At 39.1% G+C, this 18,919-nt stretch overlaps 1 protein-coding gene across 1 annotated transcript in view; it reads left to right on the top strand.

Annotated features, from left to right (window-relative positions):
• LOC139694767 (corticotropin-releasing factor-binding protein) overlaps positions 1 to 18,919 on the top strand; it is a 144,109-nt gene that overhangs the window by 118,707 nt on the left and 6,483 nt on the right. The window contains exons 5-6 of the mRNA XM_071593279.1: positions 7,070 to 7,299; positions 17,691 to 17,799. Coding sequence (XP_071449380.1) covers positions 7,070 to 7,299; positions 17,691 to 17,799 — 339 coding nt within the window. The remainder of the gene's footprint in view (positions 1 to 7,069; positions 7,300 to 17,690; positions 17,800 to 18,919) is intronic.

Raw genomic sequence — 18,919 nt, 5'->3', positions numbered from 1 at the left:
GATCGTTAGGGATGGGTCGCAAGCGAGGTCAAAAATATTGAAGAAACAAGATCCGATGAATTTCCGTGAAAAAGCGCTCATTGCTACTTGCCCCTCCCAAATAAAAGCACTCGGTTCGACTCTCTCCCTTATACTCTGTTTTATCATAAACATTAAATGCCAAGATTTGTAAGTGAAATATGTGCGCTCACTTAAGAATTTAATTCTAAAGGAGAACTCTTTATCAGATTGAGTGAGCCTTTCCTCAAATTGAGTTAATAAATGGAGATTTATACCACAATGTTGGAAGAGTAAAGCGTCCACTTTTTGGATTGAGGATGCTAATCAGATACGAAATGTAATTTGTAGGAACGAAAATTTTAACTTTTAAACTGAAATAAACCAAAAACGGCAATACCGTACGGTACGGTGCTGCTTCCTACAAGTTCCAAATTGGAAAACTAATATTGCAAAATTTTCTTTAAATCTCACTCCGCCGTAGAACTCTGCCCACTGCTACCGCTGAAGTTAGTATTCGAATCAAGTGAGTGTCTCATAGCTTCTATGTTTCCGGGAGACCCTTTGGAAGTATGCTTACACTTTTTTTTGTCTAAATCAGTGCTGAGATTTCAGCCCAGTAAATGATTCGAAAAGTCTCTTAGGTAGGAACTGTTTATAAAACTTCATCAATGTGTCTCTGCATATTCCTTGTAACTTCTGGCAGTCTGTCTCACATATCGCCAGACTACATCACACAGTCACAGCTTATTTTACACAATACTGCCGCGCTGAGGTCATCTCTTGCTTCTCTGGCGTTAGCCAAGAGTCCGGCGAGGGTCAGTGAAGTGAGGGTTAAGGATGCTAATTGGAAAGAAATGGGAGTGAAAACCAAGAGAGAAAGAGATCGATGTTTAAGGATATGTAAATTATATTATTTTTATACCTTGATGCATTTTTTTTCATGATTTATTTTTCGATCAAACTAATTTTGAATCAGTTGTTGGCGGCAGTAAATTTTGTGGCGGCGAACTCTTCGTTGTTCCAAGTGTTCAGAGCCAAACCCAGGCTTTCCTCGTCCATTGGCTTCGCCAGCATTGGACGCTGAACGACTGGAGTGTCCGCAAGGTTATTACGCGTCGTCAGACCAACTTTTGACGCTAAACTTTTGAACCGAGTCCATCTCCCTCTTGTGCGTACGCGTGCACTCCGACATTGTTGGCCATTCCATCTTCGATTCTGATGAGTGCCCTAAAGGACGGTGAATTGAGCATGGTTATCCCAATGTTTCATTGGATATTAAAACCTTCCACGGATATTACAAGGCTTAAAGAAGTAGAATTAAAGAGTATGCGATTGCAGAAACTGATTATTTGCGTCGGAAACTCTAATAAATGAGGGTGAAGAGGAGAAGAGGTGGATTGGGAAGAGTCTCTGTAAGTTTCGACGCCGTAGTTCGGGGCCGCAAAGTTCTCCAAGACGGTCGATGCCAAATAAATAAAACTTCATCCCCTTTTGCCTCCGAGCGTCAGGCATCTCCCTCAGTCCCGCCCACGCACGGAGGGAGCACGGGCCGCCCCTCCCACCCCCGCCCCCACTCCACAACACCCCTTGCACCCACCCGTTCCTCCCTCCCACGCAATCCGCCCACCCATTCCGCAACCCCTCTTTTTTCATTTCCCTCCCCCACCCGCAATCTTTCATTCTTTTCGGTAATTACTTTCTTGCTTTTCCCATCCCCTCAATCCGTCGCGGGCCAATATGGCATCGCACATCGGGGAGATGGGAAAAAACACTCGCAAAGTTTCGGACGTGGTCATGGTGGGGGAGGGTGGATCCACGAAACACCCGGGGTGGGGGTGGGGTGGGGGTTAGGTGGGTCGGGGGCGGTGGGTTCTGCCCCCGGGCAGGTGCACTATGACGTCTGCGGGGTCGCTAGAGGAACGCCCAAGAAACACAAAGTCAGCATCGTTATTATTCGGAGGATCTCCTCATCAACTTTCGGTGTTTAATTTAAGCAATTCCTGGCATCCCCAAAATTTTAGGCGTATTCATTCACCTTTATTGACTTTCGGTGGTCTCGAATAAGAATTTTTATTCAAGCCTAACAGGAGGAAATGTATTTTTTTAAACACCAAACGAAGAGAGATGACTGAAGCATCCGAATTGGTCTTTACCAGAAAAGCCCTCGCAAGATATTCCGCGGGGGATACGACGATATTTTTATGGCATTTATTATATGGAATGCGGCCCATTTTTACTGGGAAATAATATGAACCATCCCTTGATTTTTTTAATTTTCATAATCAATTCAGGCTTCGTCGGTAATGACATGGAAAGAGCACATTGGGAAAATAAAAAAGAGCAATTACGTTAAAAATGAAGAATTTTGGTTGAGCGTAATTTTTCTAATTAAAAATCGGCATTGAATTCCTCTTCGGAAAAAGCACTGTTTTGAATTTTGACGCGTAGTTATCACCAGATGTAATAAGTAATGTTCGCCCGCGTGAATTCCCTATTCAGCTTAATGATGCTTAAATCCCCTTATTTGGCATTTTATGAAACCAAGCAGATATTTTACGCTGTAAAAAAGAGGAATTCAGTTTGTATTTAAGATTAAAATAAAATTGTTTCTGACTCAAGATTTAACTTCATGCTAGATTTAAAGCTTCATATTTAACAAATATTAATGCTGCTTTTAGAATGATTGTCTACGTGAAATATTTCAGTGGTCATCTGATGAAAATGCCTAAAGAGCTTCAGTGAATTGCCGTTAACTCATCAGATAACGTTTACCATTACTTTCTGTCAAGGTGTTACTGAAGTAAATGGTTGTTAAAAGTGCTACAATCTGTTGTCAGTCGAATCCGTTCCTCATATAAGTATCCTGCGATTACTCGAAGGTAGCTTTGGGCGCCAACTGCTCGACCGCTAAGCTACATGGTCCATGGAGCTTTATGTCTATTAAGGCATAACCTTAGTGCCATGGCTGCTGCGTTTACGTAGCATATAAGATGAGAATTTTCGGCGAATAATTCAGCAAATGTTAGGTCAAATGTCTCATCACACAAGAGAAGCGATATACTACCTTGATCAAAAAGTTCCCGGAATAACCACCGTGTGGCGCTCCCATCGTTCCGATTTCAGTTCTGTTTTTTTTGTTAAATTGGTACATCTGTTGTTGATATTCCCTTTAAATCTTAGTGTCATAACTTGACATTTGCAAAAGTTACGTAGCCAAGAGTACATCTATCTCTGTGTGTGTTGGCGATTTTTTACAATTGCAGAAATGGATTTAAATTTGCAACAACGAACTTGTATTAAATTTTGCGTAAAAAACGGATTTAGTGGCGCACGGACGTTGGAAATGTTGGAAAAGTGTTTCGGCAACGATTCTCTAAAAAAAACTGTCGTTTACCAGTGGCACGAGAGCGGTTCAGAAGTGGTCGTGAGTCAATCGAAGATGATGAACGCAGTGGCAGACCATCGACATCGAAAGTCGGTGAAAAAATTGATAAAGTAAAAGAAATGTTGGTCAATAACCGCAAATTAACCATCAGAGAAATAGCGGAGGACTTGAACATTGCCTATGGATCCGCCCAAGACATTGTGGTTAATGATTTGGGTTTCCGTCGCTCCAGCAGCAAAGTTGGTGCCAAAAGACCTCAATTTCATGCAAAAAAGAGACCGTGTTGACGTCGCAAAAGACATGATTTGCGAGGCTGAATCCGATCCCACATTCATCAAAAGGATCATTACTGGAGACGAGACGTGGGTTTATGAGTACGACACGCAATCCAGACATCAGGCAAGTGAATGGCGTTCACCAAATGAGCCGAGACCAAAAAAACCACGTCGTTTTCAGTCAAAAAAGAAGGCAATGCTGACGGTTTTCATGGATTACAACGGTGTAGTGCATCATGAATTTTTGCCAGAAGGCCAGACAGTAAACAAAGAGTATTATTTGGGCGTTATGAGACGTTTGCGTGAAGCAATTCGCCGAAAGAGACCAGAAATGTGGGCAGAAAACTCGTGGATTTTGCACCATGATAACGCACCGTCGCACAGTGCTATCATTATTCGTAATTTTTTGACGAAAAATGCAACAAATACCATCCAACAGCCACCGAATTCACCTGATTTGGCTCCCTGGGACTTCTTTCTGTTCAATCGAGTTAAAAAACCATTACGGGGAACGCGTTTTAGCAGCCGAGAGGAAGTAATGGAAAAATCGCAGGAAGCACTGATGGACATACCGAAAACCGACCGTAACTTTTGCAAATGTCAAGTTATGACACTAAGATTTAAAGGGAATATCAACAACAGATGTACCAATTTAACAAAAAAACATAACTCAAATCGGAACGATGGGAGCGCCACACGGTGGTTATTCCGGGAACTTTTTGATCAAGGTAGTATGTACTTTGTATTTATTTCATCATACCATCAAGAATTTCACTATATAAAGAAGTTATCATTTGCCGTACTAATATGGAATTCATCGATTCTTTTTAACATAAAATATTTGTCCACTCAATTTATAATATTAGACAAGATTATTTGCACTAAGTCAAATTCTAGACCTTTTTCATAAAGCATTACGCAATCCATACTTTAATACGTCCTTGTCCTCCAATGTTTTTTGCCATTTTTCCAACAATTAGTTGAATGATTGTAGATAAATGATTCTTACAATGGATACATACTTGCATTGTCTTGTCGTTACGATTCACATCCCCAGTGAACTGAGATCTCCTCGAAACCCTCTATCATACTCTCCCCATGCCCCCGTGGCCTCTGCCTCAGAAATACGAAAAGTTATGAGGGGCCTTGAACAACTATTGGAAACGGAAAATACATATCATAGTCTTCCAAGTCACTCGGCAGCATTGTAATAGGTCTCTGCACATCAAGAGGTCCCTGCTAAGTCATGGACTTGTGCATTATGATGACTTTGGTACCGTAGTACCGCAGTCTATCGCAATACTATACCCAGACCCACAAGGATGATCACCAATGTACTATATATACCACACACATCACGGGTGACGTTTCAGGAGGGAAATCGAAGCATTCGATGTGGCAGAGAAAGGAAAGGATGTGCAATCATGGTATTCCGCGGCAATATGACTCGCACCCTCTTGATTTGTTTTCCAGTCGAACTCAGCATTCCGAAATCTCATAATTCATCTTGCACGAATTAAAATCCAAACACATTTATGAAAATCCAAGCAGTTTTTACGCTCTATTTTTGATGTGCAGTTAGACCGAATCTCGCGCGGATTGGAGGAATAATGTTTGCTTTAAGACTTCCGGCACCGTAAATGACAAATTCCAAGGAACTGCGGGACAGGACAGTAACTTTTAAGGGAGTCATCCGCTAAATGTGCATTACAGTGCAACAATATTAGAGTGTAAAAATGATTCGCCTTGACCGGGGTTCGAAGTGACTGATTTTTTACACAATGAAATCGTTGCATTGTAAATAATGACGAGTTCACTCAAACTGGCTGAGCCTTATCTTTGCATTGGTAATCGCACTAAGGAAAACTTCCCCGATTGAGAATGGATCGCAATGCTGTTGAAAAGTGAACAACAAGCGAATCGTTCAGAAAAACATTTATGCGGTATGTCACACAGCGGGGTGAATTCTTTTGTAGCAATAATGGTTTCAATACACCGCCGAATGTTTGGCGCAGCCTCGAGAAAAATGTACCTTACTCATCTACTTATGACGGGGCATCGAATATATCCTCTTCAGGGTCAGTATTTGCGGAAAGCTTGGTCCCTATAACTGGCGTATGTCAGCAAAATACGCTCCCTGTTAACGTTTTGAAAAAATGCTTGCAGGGAGCGTATTTGTAATTATTTATTACGTAATTATAGCCTAAGCAATCATAGAGTCTAGGCGTTGTTGCAGTTAATTAAGCAAAATAAATGTATCCATGGTGATGATAAAGCTATAGGATATCGTAATGGTAGGGAAGGAAACAAGGAGTTTAACTGGAAATATAATGAAGGTGTCAAGTGAAGTGTATGATATATGCCCGCGGCAAAGCCACCTTCCAGATTTTCCATTTTCGTGTATAAAATTCTTACCTCTTTCATCTACGTCAACGTACAGGGAGTTTCAAATAACGGAGTTTCAGAAAAATGGATTCATATACGCACAGGTACCCTAGTAAAATATTAATCTCACCGAGGAGTGCTTCCGATGACGATTTACTCGGCGCGCGCGCCCCTGGATCCGGCCGGACTTGTTCGGCGTACCCGTGGCCCCTCAGAGAAACTGCAGTGTACCACGTATCTTCCACTCAACTATTGAGTAAAACTATATAACGATATTGAATTTTCAACATCGCATTGAAAAATCCTAATTAGGTTCCATAGCACACATTTTCAATTTCCATTCTAAAAACAACCTTATTTACAGTAGAGAGAAACTCACGTCGAAGACCAGAAATGAATATCAGATTTCGGGGATCAATGGTGAATGGCTGAAATTGTCGTCATATTTAATTTCCAATCTTACGTCAATGGAGAAATTGAGTCGAAATTATTTTTAATGAGCTCTCTGCGGGAGATCGAAAAAACGAGCGAAGCTTGCTTCGGCCGCCATTTTGATGATGCCATTTGACGATACTCCCATTGGCTGAAGGGCATCCACCAGCTTATTTGGTGCATTCTGGGCCTTCACTCCACTCGCCTCTAAATGCATGCAAATCACGCGGGGCACCACATCCAACGTGACTGAATAGCTCTTATCCTCGAAGGGACAGCCAACTAGTTCTTCTGTTTTGTCCCTTCATTCTATTCTTTCTCTGAGCATACGGATTTACCAAAAGTATAGCAAACACTGTTTCAACCTGGTAAAATTCCCTTCGCTCTCCGATGAATATCCCAAGTAATTCCGATATATTCCTAGCACGAGGCTTCCGCGATGCATCATGACATCATCTCTGCTTCATTTCATTAGCACATGATCCCAACACTCGTTGAGTGGAACGGGGTAGTGCCTGGATAAACCCTCCGAGTCGTCCGCTCCCTGCTGAGTCTTACTCTTTCTCTCTTTCTCCTCGCCTCACCCCCGAAGCCTGCAACATCCTGGTGGAGGGCACGTCCGACGTGTACACGCTGAGGAACTACGGTCGCGCCGTCAACTGCAGCCTCGCCACCCTCTTCCCCGCGAGGTTGCGAGTGCTCTCCCTGAGCGTGGGCTCGGCACCCGGAGGACTGCCCATCTCCAACAGCATCCACCAATCGCCTTCGGGTATCGGAGCCAACAAGAGGAACACCGAAGTCGAGACCGGGACCATACATAAGGTACGACACCGCTCACATCCTCCCTCACGGGCGAGTTAATGCATGCGTTTGATGCCTAATGATGAGACCTCTGGTTCAGCTCGTCTACCGCTTTCGAACACGACAACCGATTATTTCCAGTCATATTATTACGAGGGATTTCCAGAAAGTAATGTACGTTTTGAAATAAAATATGAACCTAGTGATAATACAAAGTTTTATTGTATGCATTTGAAAGGCACCTTTGTAAACTACTTTTTCTACTTCGTCGACATTCAAATTGAAGGATTTATCATAACGATACAAAAGATTTTCAATTTCCCCTCTGAAGAAATCTGCCGCCGCCTTACATTTTAATCACCATCGATCAACCAGCATGAAATTCAGCGTCACTGTCAAAGCGCTCTGTTGCCAGCCACTTCTGAAGTAAGATCCGAAATCTTAAATCGGTGATTTTCACGAATTTTTTATTTTCACCGTCAGTTCATCTGTCACCATAAGGCTAGGTCGACCACTGCGGTGTCCTCGTCGTGTTAACATTGGTGCTGTGGCCATTTTTAAACCTAATGCACCACTGCCACACTCCGCCTTCACTCATTATTCCGTCTCCGTACACTTCAACAATGTTAGCTATGAAATTCAATTGGCTTGTCGTTTTTTGCCTGTAAAAATGTAATCACTGATCGCACCTCACAGGGAGTTGCTATTGCAGAGCACATTTTAATAGTTCACAGTGCGCAAAGTAGAAAAACCACAGTCTGCACACTACTACAGTTGGATTTGTTCTGAGTTTAGGGACACCAAGATGGTGGCTCTATCCCCCCTCACAATATAAGTTGCTTTCTGATTAGCCCTCGAATTATATTGGTGATATTAGCCGACCTCACCACAAGCATTGCTCCGGTTTTCGTCATTTTCTCTCTCTACCATTGACAGCCATGCCATTGGAATCCTTCCCAATATGGGAATTATAAAGATGAACATTTGCCATCTTCCGAACATATGACTTCTGCTCTAAATTAGTAGTTTTCTCGGCATATACATCTTCAAACTGCGCCTGTCTCAGGAATGGGATCGATAAATTATCGAACACCCACTGTCTCTGAGGCAAAATAATTCATGCTTAAAATAAATGCATGAAATAGGTCTATACATTTCCTACTGTTGTGATCCAGCTTTCGATTTGTTCAGAATGAAATTACATTAAGCAAGGCGACTCCAAAACATTGAGATGCTTATTATTTTGACGCTGTCACCTAGGGATACCGCAATTGAGGTGAGTTCACAAAAGTTATACGTCATCTGGTGATTTACTTGCAACAATATCGGGTTAAGTTTTCCAAAAGATACTACTTTTCCATTCATAAAGCTTTCTGTGTCACGATCGTAAAGTGAAGGATATTCGGGCTTCAAGTGGCACCGGATGCTGAGGATATTTCCGTGTGATGGAGTTCACCTTCAGTTTCTTCACCAGAAAATTTCTTTCAATCATCTTTATTAATTAGAATGAAATCGACGTTTTCCACGGTAATAATCTCAAGAGATTCCACCACCTCCATCAACCATTGGCAAAGTCTTACGGCAGGGCTGGAATATTCCAGTTTAAGCATAATTTTGGGTGAAACACGTTTGTCGGCCATAGTTGAACCCTGATACGCATTTTCCATAATATAAGGAAGGATAGGGTGACTAAAATCTACCTTGCGCGTCATGGTGCTCTTGAAATCGCTAACAGACCTACTGCGAAGATTTAGACTAAGACACATATATTTCACAAAAGCTCGATTTTCATATCCATATAAAATTTTAATTTCAATCGAGCTATGAATGATCAATATATCTTAAGAGACAAGCCTTGAATCTTACCGAGCGAATGACTTCATGAAGATGAAATACCTGAAATTTGGGTGACTAGGTATACAACTCTCGGAGTACACACTGTCGGCACAGCCAAGTTATCACATATATTTCCGCACAACTACACAAATTTTTTTACCCGATTCGCCTCAAGAGAGTTAATTATTTTCATGGGTGGCATTCGGTGCACCAAAATGGGACATTCATTCCTTGACGAACAACGGATGCATTTTATTATTCACGATACTATTTCGAAATCCCCAACGACTACGTTGATTTGAATTTTTACAGAATTTCAAATTGAAGCCATTTTCTGACAGAAGAAGATGTGGCAATGCTGATATTACGGGAACTTAAACAAAATAATTATTTTTTTTTATTTCACAGATCGTGTTGGTTGGTCTATCTTGTCTATTCCTTAAAACGCTCAGTGGAATAAGTACGGGGTTCAATTTATGTATAATAGAGCATGTTGAATGGCTTCCATTAAAAAAATCAAAAACTACCATTGATCTAAGCTTGATAAACCGACAAATTCATGGCTGATTCAATAGGCTTGTGCTGAAATCTACAGAATTGATTAATTGACCAGCTCCACCAATCCAACCAGAAAGTAATCTAATTCACTGACGTCTTGACAAGAAAATTCTCTTTTATGCAACAAATGTTGGCATGGGATTCATTCATGTATGTACCATTATTTATAAATAATAATCATTGTTTAAAATAATTGAGGACCATTTTTCTTATTTAATAATTAATGGTAGCAATGGTAATTTAATATTCTGTATGATAGGATAAAAAATTTAGGACTACATCCATTTTTGGGTCCACCGAAATCAATTTTTCTCTAATATGTAAATATGGTAGCTCAAATTATTTTCCCACGAGGAAATATTCTTGGGGTAATAAATCGTTTTCCAGTTACTTATCTGTTGTTTCGGGAATCTATTTAATTAAGTTCTTAAGCATATTGAAGATTGATCCTCTTCAGCATATTTACCACGCAATGTGTTATTAACATATTACAGTTGATGCAAACAAGTTATTTGCATGAATGTTTCATAAAAATTAGCAATAACTATGGAAATTATCAGTTAAATAATGTATGCTTTTGCCTTAGCTTTTCAACTTGCCGCGCTAAGCAAATTGTAGGAATTGAATTCTTTCTCATGCATACATTAATATTGAATGCATTAAAATTTTTGCCAACTTTTTCGCTGAAACAAGGGCTTGAATAAATCCTTCATTCCACTTAAAATATGTCAAAAGGCTTAAATGTCAATAATTACAATGCTCTCTCAAAAATGAAAACGACCTTACCTATATCTATTCTGCGACGGAAAGGAAACATGGCTTTACGATCACTCCTTCTGTATTCAAATTTAGTTTTGGCAATATCCAGCGGGGGAGAAGTCATAACTGGGGTAGAGGAATGAAACCGTGGAAAAGGAGCGCATCTCTAATCATTCTTAAAATAGGCGGAATGTGGCTAGGCGTAGCCGGAGTAAATAATTTTTCAATTTCACGTTTATATTACACGCTGTTGAGCACAGGGAAACTCTAGAAAAAATACGCCTACTCTTCACTATGCCCTAATTTTATGTTTTCTATTTTACTCGTCCTTAAAAGCGTTCTAACTTACCTTGTACACATTCTGCATTTTATTCTAATATTGACAAAATTATATTGAAGCATGTGAACATAAAATTTATTCTTATTTATTTACACTTGTGTTACCTAATTTAGGTTACACTATTTGTAATTATATAACTTTTCCTCTTCTTTTTAAATAGTTTTGGTGATCAGTGTGCTTCATATTAAGTTTGCTGAAGTTAACCTATTTTTAAGCTGACAATTAAACACGATGCAAGACAGTCAAAGAGAATTGCTATAAGTTTATAACACCTGGGATATGAAACAGTGAGCCTTTAGTTGTTTTCCAATTTGAAAGCGAATAAAATATATTTTCTTCATTTATGGAAATGATATATTGCATAAAGTTCTGAAAATTGTAATGAAATACAATGCAAGGCAAAATTGTCATATAAATACACGTGGCATAGCATTTAGAAATTCACCCCCATGGATTAAGTTTTTGACCTAAGACCACCCATTACTCCAGTCCTAAGCTTAAACTAACGTGACGCGAAATATCCCTACACCCCGGAATACATATTGCAACACCTCATTCTTCAGCTCGGCATATTTTCCCTCCTCTTTAATTCCATCTTAAATGCCTATTATTTCCCTCTACCTTGCTTCCCAAGCACTCCTTCCGCTATCATTCCCATCCTTCGGCATCCCATAGCCTCCCAATTTGCCCAGCATCCCCTTGTTCTGCCTTCGAATTTCTCCCAACAACCACAATTCCTCCCATTCCAAAACTAATACCTCCAATAGCACACAACTGTATGAAAACAATATGATCCTCTGAATTTACTCGAGAGATGAAATCGAAAATAATCTTCATGATTTTTTTCAGAAAGCGAAAGTACGAGAAAATGTGTAGCTATAATGCGTGAGGTCCAATTTAATTTCATCCAAATATAGAAAAAGTAATGGACCATGCAGATTACGGCCGAGGAGCAATTACAGTTCGAGGGATCATTATGAGATAATAAGAGAAATTTGAAAGTCAAGGATTAATACGAAAACTGACGGCACAATTTTGACGACTACCCGTCGTGTGAACGGCTCACTAATTGCACTGTGAAGAAAGCACACCCTGGAAACTGATAATAAAGAGCATACAGCCAAACTAGTCAAACAACTTAAAAAATGCATTTAGGGTCTTTACGCCATTATTATAGTATTCAGTGAGAATATAATTAAATAAGACCTCTTTTAACTTGTCATCGTAAATTCTTTCACGTTGCCATTATTACAGATATATGATGGTCTGTCAAACGTATGGTATATCACTAAATGAAATTTGCAGAATTTATCGTGCAAGTTTTAAAATACTATGCTGGTACCCGTTTTGAGATATTTTACCTTGATATTAATATTTTATTGAAACGCCCCAAGTATGGAGCGAAAACACTCTCTGGATACAAGTCTAATGCAGTCGTTGTTTCACCATTTTGGGAAAGAGGTCTTTTAAAATGTTATTGAAGGAAATAGCATTTAATGACTGCGAACTCGGTTCATTTAATAAACCTTTCAAATCCGAAAATACCTCATTCTACTAAGTAAATTTAAGGTACTTTCAAATCCTACTTATTAAGTCTTCCAATTAAATAAACTATCTCGAAAATGAGGAAAATGAAGGCAACATCTTTCTATTTTACAACAAAGCAAATTTATTATGAACCACCGAATCTTGTTTTCACTTTTTGCAGCAGCATTAAAATGCCTAGATTCTAGAAGGTAACTCAAAAATAAGATGCTTCGAGCAAAGTACTAGGAAGACTAAGGTTAGCTTATATTAAGGACGAGCTTTAATTTATTTGTTTTTACCATTTAAGTGACGTTATGAATTGAACCATATTGAGCACCGCTGTATATTTACGCCTAATGGGACACAACTTCACACCACACTTCAATAAAAACTTATTCAATTACGTGTACATATTTCACCTCCCTTCATTCAATCCCTTCGATTCCATCCTTTTCATCCCCCCCCCCAATTCTGGAACATTTTTCAATGCTCCATCCCCAATTAAAATGCCCAGCATCTATCTCTCCTGCCTCCTGTGGAGGTACCCCAGCAACCCTATCTCTCTCTCTCTCTCTCTCTCTCTCTCTCTCTCTCTTCACCACCTTGCAGAGTACTTCTCCATCCGCTTCCCTTCACATCCATTCCATTCCATCCTTCTCCACACACACACACACACATCTCAGAAAACCTCCCGCCTACGTCTCTCATCTTCCAAACATTGGTAACATTTCCGCGCCGTGAAAAACCACGTTCCATATCAAAGTCTCCACGCGTCTTTCCATGACATTCTTACTCAACGCCCCCATCATTTAATCCTGCTTTTTCCTCCATGGTTCGGAAAACCTTCCTGTCCACCTCCTTCTGTAGTAGCTCTCTTAATTTAACGTTCAACTTCCTCTTTCTCTAAACCTTAAACCGTGGTTCTGTTTGCATAGATTCCCACACCTATAAAACTTGATTTTTTTATTTCGACCGGCATTGAAAGGAACCCGCTGTCTGACTGCCCAACTAAAGCGCGATCATCAGCAAATCGAGATACAGTTATTAATTCCACGCCAATTTTCATTCCTATTTCTAGTTCTTCCCCTTGCCTCCTCTTTAGCCATTTATTTCGCAAGTAAGTTGAAAAGCAAATGTGATAGCGGGTAGCCTTGCTTGCTTCTCCTTTCTGGACGGTACTGCACATCCCGAATCTCCGCCAGATACACTCAGTCCGCTGCTCAAGTCAAGGAGAGGTACAAGCCGCGAGTCCCACTCCTATGTTTCCTAATGTTTTCGCTAATTCGACCAATGAACTCTATCGAATACGTTCTCGAAAGTTAAGAAAAGACTAATGCATACATTTTCCTCTCTATTAGTGACCTCATTCCTGCATTGGCATCACGCTTATCTCCATCCTCTATGTTATCATTTTCCCTACTTTCCATTCTCTTATTGATGATCCTTACCACCACTTTAGCTCCGTGCGAAATTATACATTAGTCCTCACATATATATTACTTTCCTTTATCTTTTTTTGAACAGGAATTAACACTGATTTAATAAAGTAGTCCGGCCAAATCCGTTCTCATAATGCGTACTATGAATTAGCCCATTAAACAAAATTTTCCTGAATCAAGTAGTTATTTGGTGATATTATCTATTCCCACGTCCTTATTTGATATCCATTTCAATAATGTCTTTTTCACTGGCATTAATGTTTTCCTGGACCCAACCTATACTCATATTTGATTGTTTGCACGGAGTTATCCCTATTTACTTCATCGAAGTGATTCCTCTTTCCTGTACACTGCACCGATTTCACCTTTCCATTTTCTCGCACATCACAATAACATCGGTTATTTTTTTGAGAGATTTTAATTTTACTCATCGAAAAAACGAAGGGCTCTGTTAAAGCGAGATGGGAAAAGGCGGAGCTTTCCTAAGGCAAGAGAAATTTGGCGTCGTCCGCATGAGTGTAGTGTAATTCTTTTATGACTTTATTTTATCAAGTTATTGGATACAGATATTTGAAATGTAGATGTAAGAACATATTTCTTTGTTTTGTGCTTTATTTCATGACTAAGAACATTGTCTTTACCATTGTATTTGTACCCATGCCTCGTTTTTGTGCTTGTTGAATCCTATTTTGGTATATAAGCATCACGGAAGATAATATTCAAGCTTAATGTAGTATTTTGAGAGTCTAAGCTTATAGTAATTCCCTTATTAAAAATATAGCTATCTGCATGAGTCCAAATGTGCAATCATAAATCATAAATATTTGCAAAAAGAGCCACACCGCTTCACAACGCGGGACCACAAAGTAATAAAACCAACCAAAATGAAAAAGCTCCGACAAATACTAATTGTAGGATGAATATTTTATTGATAATAAACTTCACCTAAAAATATGAAGCATTTAGCAAGAAAAGTACACATGAATATAAATGAACTACACACGAACCAAAGCATATCTGAAAATAATTACTAACAAGTACTAATGACCGAAAAATTACCCTGGAGTAAAATATTATGCAATAAGATAAAACGTTTATAGTTATTGAAATATAATACTGCATCCCCTTATAATTAAAGCAAAATTTAAAAAAGGGATAACCCATGAAGATTTAAATAAAGTCCGGTATAAGTGAAAATTAATACGATGCTAGTACAAAAATCGCCCAATTTACTAAAACAAGAACAGAAAAAGAAATAAGTAGAAAACTTTACTAAAAGACTGCCGAATGAATCGTAAACTGAACTCGGAATAACTGGAAAACCATAAAGCGGTTTTGCACAAGCTAAACTACACACTAATATTTGCACAAGCTATCTCAAATATCAAAATATTTACATTTGAACATCATCTGTTTATTCCTTATTCTTAGTTACATATGTAGATGGCAGTAAAATCGCGTAGGGCTTCACCAAACTCAAGATGCCTTTTCACTAGGCGCCTTGCTTACATTTTAGCTCCCACCTAAAAGCTTGCTCGCTAGTGTCTAACGAGCCTGGATGCAACTATCAACACAAATTGCTTCCTTCCGGAGACACCTACAACTATTTTTTATGGTTGCTTGTGAACTCAATTTTTTCACCCATGATTATATATCTGCGATAAGACCTGAATACTAGCCAAGCCCTGCTATTAACATTCTATCTCTCTCCTGTTTTATTCTACTACGCCTCTTCTTTTCTTTTTGTCGTCTGCTACTCCCACCCCTCGCTGGTTCCCTTCTCCTCTGCTGAATATTACTCCATAACTATCGCTCCTATAATCTCTGCTATCCTATAATGGTTGAGAAACCATTTGATTTAAAATTGGTTGTTTTCATACGGAATGACTTCACTGCTCCTGAATGGCGTTATGCACACTAATGAAAAATTAAATTAATTACCGTTTAATAATAAATTGACGCCTGGCACGAGCCGATTAACTGATACCACCATAAATTAAAGTTGGGTGCGCCAATGTTGTTTTTCAAATGCTTAGCCAATAGGATTAAAATTGAAGATTATAACTAAATAGTTAGAAATCACCACTGTAATATCTTTAGCACTTTTAATAAGCAGAATACACTGGTTTTATTGTAAATAATCAGGTAAAACGTTTACATGCAAAATATTTTATAATTATTATGATAAATTAAATATGCAAATATTTCAGCGTTACTTATATGAGGTATTATAATTGTATTTATTTCAACAACATAATTATTGGAAATCTTCATTCAAGTAGGTAGTTTCATAAGCCAACATTTCGTGTATTCGTCGCAAAGAATCAGTTTGTCCGACACTAGAGTCATTTCCTTCAAATTCCCACCCATCGACGCCACTCAATTCGACGCCAAAGCACTTCTTCGGAGGTCGAACGCTTTCCGCACTTAATTAATCCCTCCCTCCCCCTCTGCGGTCTTCCCCCCCCCTCTCCCATCCTCCATCCAACATTTTTTCCCTTACTCAATTTTATCTGGACATTAAACAAAAGCAATTATTTTTTATTTGAATAAATTTATTACTTATTTTATATTTTACACACATTTTCACTGTTATTATAAATCTTTAGGTTCATATCTTTTCTGTCGCCTTAATTTGCAAGCCTACTCAAACCTTTAATTTCTATTCCTCATTTCAAGTGAAGTGAGGCGGGTTTGAAGATAAAATCGTGCGCCCTGTGGATGAATGCGTTCAGCTGGATTACCAGGCAGCACCGGCAGTGTTTATGAAGTAACCTATCAATCGAAACATATTGACAAAAGCCATTGAAACATCTGCCGCAAAAATATTGTTTGGAATTTGTTTCCGAAGAGACCGTTATGCCCGCAACTTGAATTCGTTGGAATGGAAGCTGGGAATTTGAGTTTTCGCATTGAAGCTGGAGGGCAAAATCATGGTATTGTTGACCTCCATTTACAAACCGAACAGCATACATCAAGTTTTATTTCCTCCAGCGCACAGTTAAGAATAATACGTACGAGAATAACCCATTGTTCAGAGGAAATCAATGTGCCGCTGTGAATGCTTTGAATTTTCAAATCACAGTGAAACTAAAAAGCTTTTACTCGAGCGGAGAGGCATTCGAACGAAACGTTTTTCAACGTAACTCATTGATGAGACGCGAATCAAAACTAACGCGATTTCAACCCCGTCTACAATTCCCCAGTCTCTCCATTCACAGTACTTTTACTATGAATGAAAATTTAAGCCACTCAATAGTGCTAGAGATAATATTTCCTTTACAAATCCAGGACTTCTAATGATAGTCAATATCGATGTGAGAATACTAATACGGAGTTGTGATCAAAATCCATGCTTCGACCATTTCACTTGTGAAAACATACTTTCTCGCGCCTCCCCATCAAATATCCACAGATTATTAAATTGAAACCGGCTAGAAAGTACAGAGAAGTGACACTACCTGATTTCACTATATAACTATGCTTCAAATTGCCGACACAAAAAAACGCTGAGTTTTATGATTATCAAATTGCCGATGAAAGGACACATTGTATAGTTTTTTAATAATCTTAAGTGCTAAATTATTGATGAGTGCAGTATATTTAGATTTGGACCCAGGACTTAATAGAAATATATTCAACTGAAGAACTCAAGCATATGAATATCAATGGAGTATATCGGAAAAAATACTTAGTTATTACGCATATATTTTTTATTAAACACGACCCAGATCGTGTTACCAACGACTTACAAAGTCACAATCAGGTGATGATGACTTAGTAAGTCGAAACCTGGGTCGTGTATAATAAAATATATGTGGAAGGACAAAGTATTTTCTTTTCCGATATGAATCTCTTCCACAAAGTGACACCTCCAACCATTCTATTAAATGCATTATGTATATTTTCAATGCATATCTTTTCTATTCTCCCGCGCCGCACTCGCCACGCAGTGTGATAAGCGGGGAATGCCTGACTACGTGGAGGTGGGAGGAGCACCCGGACTCGACATCACCAACCTGGCCGTCTCCGATTCGATCTGCGGCATGGATTCTCGACCAGGTATGCCCACCGAACTCCCCCATTCATTCAACCACTCAAATCCACGACCCAATGAGGGGACCCGACGTTGAGGGGCAGCGACGAAGGAGAGGAGGCACCAAAGGGGGTTTGTTTCCGGCAGAGTATATTTGGAAACCTTCGGTATCCGATGCCAAATGGCATGTGTCACGAAGGTAAGAAGGTGCGTCTTAAAATTATAAATAAGAAGAATGATGAGGAGAAAATACGTTTTGGCGATTCTTTCGAGATTAAATTAAAATTAATATGCTTAGAATTAAGCCAACCATATCCACTTTACGGTGGATATGGTCGGCTTTTCAAAATGTAATCATTAAAAAATCTACTGCTGAGAAGAGATGAATGTAAAAATAATAATTATAGAACGAAAGCTGCCTAACGGTGACTCGGGGAATAAGTGGTAATCATGTTCAATGAAACAAATCTTAATTGGGACCCTGCTAAAACTAAAATAGTACTTTCTTAGAAAATTCATAATTTTAATTGAAGCAAAAAATCATTGGAGACATATACGTATGTTTACTGGCGTACAGATACCTCATAATGTAGTTTTTGAGCGTACTTATGGGTTGGTATTTTTTAAATCATCTCAAAAGTTCATTAGAAACAACATTTAAAACCACATCCGCATTTTTCTATTTATTTGATATTACCATTAAAAAGACGTAAAAACAATCAAATTTGAGCATGTTTTCACTTCAAATTAGAATATAAATACGAGAAATTACTATTATCATCCGTATTTTCCTGGGATTGAAGATGCATTTTGAGTTGCTACATACTATACAGCAGCACAGCGATACCTTGTATCTCCTAACGGAGCCCAACCTGACATACCCAAAACAAACCTCCCTTAAATTCCGCATATTTACTGTCTGCACTTCCTGCAAACAATCGTCCCTGTCTGGGATGCTCCCGATCCCGACGCACAACTCACACCACAACACTCCCTATAACAAATGCTATAGTGTCTCCATTCTAGCATCCCTCCGAGACCCACTTCAAACTAAAAACACTACATTTGGCTATTAGATCATTTTTTCATTTTTCCCTGGGATTAAAAGGAGGTAGGAATGAAAGTGGGCGGGGAATTCGTAAAATC

This window comes from Hetaerina americana, unplaced genomic scaffold, assembly GCF_022747635.1.
Source record: "Hetaerina americana unplaced genomic scaffold, ioHetAmer1.1.p SCAF_54, whole genome shotgun sequence".
In the NCBI taxonomy this organism is placed as follows: domain Eukaryota; kingdom Metazoa; phylum Arthropoda; class Insecta; order Odonata; family Calopterygidae; genus Hetaerina; species Hetaerina americana.
Note: the sequence above shows the minus strand (reverse complement) of the source record. Positions and strands in the feature narration are given on the sequence as shown.